Source organism: Zea mays, chromosome 4, assembly GCF_902167145.1.
Source record: "Zea mays cultivar B73 chromosome 4, Zm-B73-REFERENCE-NAM-5.0, whole genome shotgun sequence".
Lineage (NCBI taxonomy): Eukaryota > Viridiplantae > Streptophyta > Magnoliopsida > Poales > Poaceae > Zea > Zea mays.
Window position 1 is genome coordinate 214,162,294 of NC_050099.1, and position 8,127 is coordinate 214,170,420.

The following is an 8,127-nucleotide window of genomic DNA, read 5'->3' on the forward strand; positions in this document are numbered from 1 at the left end:
CTTGACTGTGAGTCTACCTTCGGTTTGCGTTGTAATTTGTACCTTTTGGTACTGTAACTCTTCGGTTGAGCATATTTTTTCGAAGAGTGTGTATAATTCCTAGGGAGCCGACGGAGGGTCTCTTGTGCAGTGGCTATAAAGTTGTCTTGCGCGAAGACCACTTATCGCGTGGTGGATTGCGATCCGATCGTCGACCGAAGGCAGCTGTTACTTGAGTTATATGAATTTCTTGTAGTAATCACGGAGGCTCTCTTTTTCTAGCTGTCTGCAGAGGGAGAGTTTGGCTAGGGCATTCGTTTTGGGTCTGTACCCTTGAAAATTGAGTAGGAACTTGTCACGTAGGGTCTTCCACAAGTCAATTGACAAAGGTGGAAGTCTTGAGTACCATGTAAGGGCTAAACCTTCGAAAGCAATGATAAAGGATTTAACCATTGTACAGTCATCTCCTTCTGAAGATGCAATGACTACTTGGTATCTCATGATGTACTGATTGGGATCTGTGTTACCGCTGTATTTGGGATAGATCCCCACTCTGTAGTTGATTGGCCATGTTGTAGCTTTTATGCGGAGAGAGGACTTCGCTCGTCGAGATAGTTGAGGCTCTAGAATGCAATTTGCATGGATGGTAGTCTTTGAAAATTTTGATTGTAAGCTGCGTCATGTGGCTGCTGCCGAAGGTGGACACCGATCTGTATTTCTGCTATATTTGTGCTCAATTCATTTTGCTTTTTCTTCCTCCACCAGGATTAGGGCTGGAAACGAGCCGAGCCGAGCTCGGCTCGGCTCGGTGCCTGAACGAGCTCGGCTCGGCTCGTCCATTTCACGAGCTAGCGAAAGAGGCTCGGCTCGGCTCGACCTTGGCTCGTGAGCCGGCTTGGCTCGCGAGCCATATTCTGGTATTTATTGTTGCATTATTTGGTGAATTAACATTATATAAATTTGAAATATAGAATCATCATTCTACATTATGAGTAAATTAAATTATAACTTGTAATATATTCATTATCAAAGACTAAAAAATAAGCTATTATCCATAAAATTATCTAATATTCATTATTATTCTATAAATAAATTATTTTTGCAAGGCTCGCGAGCTGGAACGAATTGGCTCGGCTCGGCTCGCTGCAAAAACAAGCTCGAAAAAGAGGCTCGGCTCGGCTCGTTCGAGGCTTGCGAGCCGCTCCGAACTCGAGCCCCAGCCCTAACCAGGATCCTGGTTTGAAACGGAGGGAGTAGTAGAGCTAGAGAATAGAAATGATGCCCCACTGGGCCGCAAAAACGCAACGCTGGGTGCGTGCGACGAAGCCGTCCAGGTCGAGCCGTACTTGGGACTTGAGAGCATAGGAGCCTCCCTCGCACGTAGGGCTGGGCAAAAAACCCGTAACCCGAAACCCGAACCCGGAATACCCGAACCCGAACCCGAAATACCCGAAACCCGAATTTTGTTCGGGAATTTCGGGTAGCAACTTGCAAAACCCGAATTTATTTCGGGTAATTCGGGTATCACAATCGGGTACCCGAAATACCCGAATTACCCGAACTTTCATGTGTCATGTACTCATGTCATGCTTAATTATTAATTTGTGCATTTATAATTATGTGTAAGTGTGTATAACTTGTGATTATAGATTACTTGTATTTTATATGTCCATGTATATAATTATTCAAACTATATTTTATACTAATTTAATAGGGTGTATGTGTTTTTATGAAGGTGACACAATAGTTCGGGTAGTTCGGGAATACCCGAACCCGAACCCGAAATTCTGGGTACCCGAATTTTCGGGTATTGCAAAACCCGTTGTAATTTCGGGTATCGATTCTCAAAACCCGAAATTTTAAAAACCCGAATTACCCGACCCGAAAATTTCGGGTAACCCGAACGCCCACCCCTACTCGCACGTGCTTCCCCTCCTTCCCCATCGACTCGTTCCGACAACGCCCGCGTCTAGTCTCGTCTCGTCTCACCATTCGTCACTCGCGCGCGCCGTCGTCCTTCTCCGCCGTCGTCCCCGCCGCCGACGATGCCTCGTAAGGCCTCGTCGACCTCAGGTCCATGCGTCCGGGCCCTTCTCGAAACCTCTTAAACTCTCTAGCGCCAGATCTAACCGCCTTGCTAACCCTAACTCCCAGATTCGCGCCTCAAATGGCGCAAGCGGAAGCTCAACCCCGACGCGTCCCCGTCGAAGCCCTCCATTTCTACCGCGGCGGCCGACCACTCCTCCGACTCCGACTCCGCCGCCTTAAACGACGACGAGGACCCCTCCGCCCTCGGCGCGACGGGGGACGGGGCAACCGACAACGACGCGGACGCCGCGGCGTCCGAGGACCCCGCGGTCGAGCTCCGCGAGGCGGAGGTTCTGCCCTCGGCCGATGCCATCTCTAGCTTCCCTGCCGCCAAGCGCCGCGTGGTCAACCGGCCGCATGCGTCCATCCTCGCGCTGCTCGAGGCCGAACGATCTGCTTGTTCCGGCGATGTCCCTACCGTGGCACTGCCGGCGCTAGAGAACATCTCGCACGGGCAGCTGCAGGTGCTGTCTGGGGTGCTTCCGGACCACCCATCCCTTGCGACAGACCCCGACAAGCCGTCCTTGTATGTGTGCACGCCGCCTCCCCTCATGGAGGGTCACGGGGTGCCCAAGCAGTTCCAGGGTCGCTTCCATGTGGTGCCCAAGCACTCAGGTTTGCTTTTCGTCTAAACAAGGATAGCTGAGCTGTGCTGGAAAATGTGCTAATTTAAGTAACCTATGTATTTTGGTTTGTAATTTGTAGATTGGTTCTCCCCAGGGACAGTTCATAGGCTGGAAAGGCAGGTAGTGCCACACTTCTTTACAGGGAAGTCTCCAGGGCATACTCCGGAGAAGTATGTCATGTTAAGGAATAAAGTTATTGCTAAATACTTAGAGAACCCAAGCAAGAGGCTTGCTTTTGCTGAGTGCCAGGGGCTTGTTGGGAGCACATCTGAATTGTATGATCTGAGTAGGATTGTTAGGTTCTTGGACACTTGGGGCATCATCAATTACCTTGCGGCTGGGTCTGTGCACCGTGGTCTGAGGATGGCAACTTCGCTTCTAAGAGAGGAACCTACAGGGGAACTGCAATTGCTTACAGCACCATTGAAATCAATCGATGGTCTAATTTTGTTTGACCGGCCAAAATGTAGCCTCCCAGTGGAGGACATTTCTAGGATGGCAGCGACTTCATCGAACTCGGAGGCTGTGGATTTTGATGCTGCATTTTCAGACTTGGATGGAAAGATTAGGGAGCGTTTGTCTGAGAGCTCTTGCAGTTATTGCTTACAGCCTTTGCCAAGTTTACATTACCGGTCGCAAAAGGAGGTGTGTTTCTTTGTAACTTCCATTTTACATGTGTTATCTTAAATGCATTGAGCAGAGAATCCATAGCTGTATTTTGGAAGTTGCACTTGCATTTTGCTCCTGCTAAAAAATGACCTTCCTCCAAGATTTTTTATTCCACATTGCAGTAAGCTGCCGTGGTAGTCTTGCTTCATAGTTTAGCATGTTATATTGCCTAAGTTTTGGTTGAGTGTGGTAGACTAAGATTACTGTTGAAATTAAACCCTAATTATGTCTTGTTTTTGCTCTTTGCCTACTTATTCTTTACTCAGATTGTTTTTTTTTAAATCTTGGATACACAGCACATGTTGTAAACGTGTATTAACAATTTAATGTTTTTATTACTAGTTTACTATTGTACTTGGGAAAAGAAAATTTAGGGGCTGTTTGGTTGGTGCTTCCAAACATTATGGCATGGTTTCAGGGCCCTATAAAGCAAACAGACCCTTAGTTATAAATATTATTGTGTCAAATTTTGGTGCGGAGTCTACTCTTTGAACTCAATTGGGTTTGTACCCATTTGAATATATTATTGTTATTATTCCTCTGTTTTTATTTTGAGTGACAAACGTTACCAATAACAGTGTTTGAACTGATTGAGCAGGCAGATATTTTTCTATGTTCTGATTGCTTCCATGATGCGAGATATATCACTGGACATTCTTGCTTAGATTTCCAAAGAGTTGATGGGGATAATGATGAATCAGAAAATGATAGTGATAAATGGACTGATGAAGAAACATTGTTGCTGTTGGAAGGCATTGAGAAGTACAATGACAACTGGGATGACATTGCAGGTCATGTTGGAACAAAATCAAAGGCACAATGTATCTACCATTTTATTCGGTTGCCAGTGGAAGATTGTTTGCTAGAGAATGTTGAGATACCCAATGCACCCATTCCATTTCGACCACAAAGCAATGGTTATCAATGTTTAGATTCCAATGGCAGCACATCAGGTGGTTTGCTTCACTAAGTTTCTCGATCAGCTAAATTCATCTTTTGGTAATTTGCGCCTGTTGTAAGTTATGGATTAATATTGATGAGTGTGTTCTTAGGAGCTCCAGTTCAAAATATCCAACAAGGCAATGAGCTTCCGTTCATAAATTCTTCTAATCCGGTCATGTCACTGGTGAGTAGCTGCCCCCCCCCTTTTTTTTATTGTTTGGAGAACCAATGCACCATCTATGGAACCAAGAAAGCGGATTTGCCATTCAAACTTGGGTGACATAATAGAAGTATAATCTGCTGTTCTGCCAGTCAGCAGCAACAATGGTTGCCCGACATTATATTTTGACATGACGTATAGTTTTATGAACAGAAAAAAATCTGGAAATAAAAGCCTAAATTGCTACTTGGAATAGATGCTCTTTGAATTTAAGGTAGTGTAGGTTACATTTTTGGCTTTCTGTAAGATCAGATGTCAGCATGCCCTGATCTTTTTATGTTCTTGTTTCCTATAGGTTGAGTTTGAATATGATTCATTGTTCTTGCCACCATCCTTTCCCTAAACTAGTTCCCCAGGAATTTCCTTAGCATCTTAAGGCTAAAGATGAAAATGGCAGACTAGATGTAGTGCTTCACTGCTTCATGAAGTAACAATGAAAAGTCAAGTTTTTGTTCTTTTTGTATGTATGCAGTCTAACAATTTATCAATATTATAGGTTGCATTTTTGGCCTCTTCAATTGGACCCAGAGTTGCAGCATCATGCGCACATGCAGCATTATCTTTTTTGACTAGAGACGAGGATTCCAGGTTAGCCATCTTTGTTTTATTCCGTGTTACTAAATGCTTTTGTTCAGATACATGAGTAAACACTAACGCCTTAGTACTTCAAAGATCAAACATTCAGCATTCCCTCATCCGTGAGGCAGAGATTTTTCCGTCATGTCTACTATCCAGACCTTTCATTTGTTTCTAGTTCCTTTTTGCATTATCGTGCTAGAGTTTAAGTATGACTTATCTTTTGATACACATTGAAGGGTGAGTTCAGAAGGCTCACATGCTGGTGGTCTGGGCAATGGTGCAAATCCAAATTTTCAGAACCATAATGGTATCTGCTTTGTATTTAATACCCGTAAAGTTAATGTTGCTAGCAAAACCCTGCTTAGTTCACTCTTGACATCAATGTTAAAAGAATCATTATTTTTTTCAAACAGGTGCTTCACCATCCATTTCTCCAGGAAATGTTAAATATGCTGCCATGCTTGGTCTGTCAGCAGCAGCAATGAAGTCTAAGCTCTTTGCCGATCAAGAAGAACGCGAAGTGCAAAGACTAACTGCTACTGTAATAAATCATCAGGTTAGTATGTGTTTCACCATCTGATTTGCACGCACAGCTGTGACTGAGTCAAGCCGTTGTTAGGTGTGGTAAAATTTCTACTGAACTGGATCATTTGTTGTTGCATGCTTGGCACTGGGCTTGTTAGAGTCCTTCACATCTGACTTATCGTTAGCGCCCCGTTTGGATCCTTGGAATTGAATTCCATTCTAAAAATAGTAATTTAGGCACCAATCGATTAGGCTAATTCGGTTTTATACAAAATATATTTGTATACTATTATTAGCAAGATGTCCGAGATATTTATGTGCTACATTTTTATTATAGAGGAGTGAGCCGAAGAGCGTCCTATAAGTTGTAGAGTAGAAACAAATTCTACTTATACGTAAAATCATTTCTCATCATTTGCCCCATGAATTGAAGATAGGCTTATATCCGAACTTTGGAAAGTGGTGGAATGTTAAATTCCAAGCTAAATAGGTTACTTTATTAAGTAAATTTCAATTCCTACAAAATGAATGGATCCAAACGCCCCGTAGGTGAAAACTGGCATAGGTTTAAGAAGTCGGCCAAAGAATTTTGGGTCCCTTGATATCAGAGTTGCCTATTTAATTAAATTGGAAAAAGCTGTCTGGTCCTGGCATACGTTTCCTAGCCTATCTTGATAGTATATAGTACGAGATAGCTTATTGCTAGATCCATGTCAGAGTAGGGTTAAATTTTCTGGTACCAGCATGGTTGTTGTTTTGATAGACCCTTATTCACACATACTCTAGTATGTTGTTTGCTGAGGATGGCTTATTGATATACACACACACACACACACACACACACACTATTGCAACACCTTAATTTGCAGTTGAAGAGATTGGAGTTGAAGCTGAAGCAGTTTGCGGAAGTTGAGACCTTGCTCTTGAAGGAATGTGAGCAAGTAGAAAGGGTTAGACACAGGATTTCAGCTGAACGCGTCAGGATGAGGTCAGCCCTATTAGGTCCCACCGGAAGCGGTCTACCAGGGGGCAGTTGTAGCACTATGCCATCAAATCCAGCAGGCATGAGCCCCAGACCAGTCGGTGTGCCAGGCTACATGCCACAGACCAGCATGCCAGCCACATATGCCAACAACCTGCAGGGGCATGGGAATCCTCAGATGCCGTTCTTACATCAGCGGCCTCAGATGCTTTCGTTCGGCCCTCGCCTACCACTCTCAGCCATCCAGACTCAACCATCACCACAATCATCAAACATGTTCAACTCTGGCATGCCCAATTCGATTGCTCCTAACCACCATCAGTTGCTGAGATCATCCTCCGGAAACAATTCTAGTGCAGGATAGGGGAATTGTCCATAAGATTTTTTTTTTCTCAGCTTAGGTTTGTCAGGTGTAGCATTATGTCATTTATAAACACATCACTGTAATTCATTTATGTGATGTATGTGTTTGTCATATAAGTTTTTTATTAGGTCCTATAAATTGTCCCCATATTGCTGCGCCCTTGTGTACCTTTGTTACCAGGTCACCTCTTCCCAGTGCAGGGAGATTCAAATGAACAGAATATGTTTTCATATGTATCCCTTGAGAACTCTTATTGAATATATATGTATGTAGTTAATTCAATAAGTTTGAGGTTATGAAGGTATTTTTTTTTTCAAAATAAATCAAATGTTTAATAAACTGTTAATAAAAAATATAAAAATTTCAATGTAGTACTCTATCTCAATTATAAGTCATTTTAGGTTAAATTAGTATGTAAATTGGATACGAGCGTGCAAAAAAGATGACCCTTTTAATGGAGTACGCTTGTAGATGTCGGACGAAATGCTCGGTGGCTCGTGGTTGGTTTAGGTCGTATCGGCATGTTTGAATATTTGTACGAGCTAAGCTAACATCCAAGCTCGCTTTGTTAACGCTTTGTTAACGAGTCAGCTCATGAGCTAAACAAGCTACCATGTTTTGGCAAAATAACACTATTTGCATATCATTTATGTAATGACTGATAAACTACATCTATGTGTTAAATTAGTATATATGAATATAACTGTAGGTTAAATTGTTGAATATGTATGTAAATTGTGAATTGATAAATGATGAGTTGTGTTAATTTGATTTTACATTGATGTGATTTATGAAACTATGAGTATAATTACTATTTTTATTAAATTAGTTTAAAATTAACTAGAAATTAAATATTATATATGTATTGTTTTTTTCTACTCTGCCTCGTGAGCTAGATATGTACATAGACATCGGAGGATAGAGAAATATAACTGGGGAAACTTTCTGTGTACATAGACATCGGAGGATAGAGAAATATAACTGGGGAAACTTTCTGTATTCATGTTTTTATCTGATTGTGCTAGCTCTTTCAATCATACAAATTCTAAAATGAGCATATTATATAACTTCGATTCCTTTTAAACAATTTAGTTTACGAAACAATTATGTTTGCATATGAACAGAGGATAGTCGTAGCAATACATGGACACTT

The 8,127-nt window shown here is 42.3% G+C and overlaps 1 protein-coding gene across 4 annotated transcripts; it reads left to right on the plus strand.

Annotated features, from left to right (window-relative positions):
* Positions 1 to 1,871: 1,871 nt before the first annotated feature.
* On the plus strand, positions 1,872 to 7,259 carry LOC100279731 (uncharacterized). 4 transcript variants are annotated; one of them, XM_008678892.3, is made up of 9 exons: positions 1,872 to 2,031; positions 2,134 to 2,682; positions 2,773 to 3,338; positions 3,961 to 4,315; positions 4,415 to 4,488; positions 5,021 to 5,112; positions 5,340 to 5,410; positions 5,517 to 5,659; positions 6,498 to 7,259. In XM_008678892.3, exons 1-9 carry the CDS (start codon positions 2,025 to 2,027, stop codon positions 6,972 to 6,974), a joined length of 2,334 nt encoding a protein of 777 aa, XP_008677114.2. In that variant the 5' UTR covers positions 1,872 to 2,024; the 3' UTR covers positions 6,975 to 7,259. The 4 variants fall into 4 exon arrangements, with proteins under 4 accessions (XP_008677114.2, XP_008677113.2, XP_035822764.1 ...); XM_008678891.3 differs by having other exon boundaries at positions 1,896 to 2,052; XM_035966871.1 differs by having other exon boundaries at positions 1,896 to 2,031; positions 4,424 to 4,488.
* The last annotated feature ends 868 nt before the right edge of the window (positions 7,260 to 8,127 follow it).

Excerpts from the sequence above, each read along its gene's own strand:
- LOC100279731 (XM_008678891.3), top strand. The coding sequence starts at position 2,025 with ATGCCTCGTAAGGCCTCGTCGACCTCAG. Across the intron at positions 2,053-2,133 it reads TAAGGCCTCGTCGACCTCAG|ATTCGCGCCTCAAATGGCGC; the intron begins GTCCATGCGTCC and ends CCTAACTCCCAG. Across the intron at positions 5,113-5,339 it reads ACTAGAGACGAGGATTCCAG|GGTGAGTTCAGAAGGCTCAC; the intron begins GTTAGCCATCTT and ends TACACATTGAAG.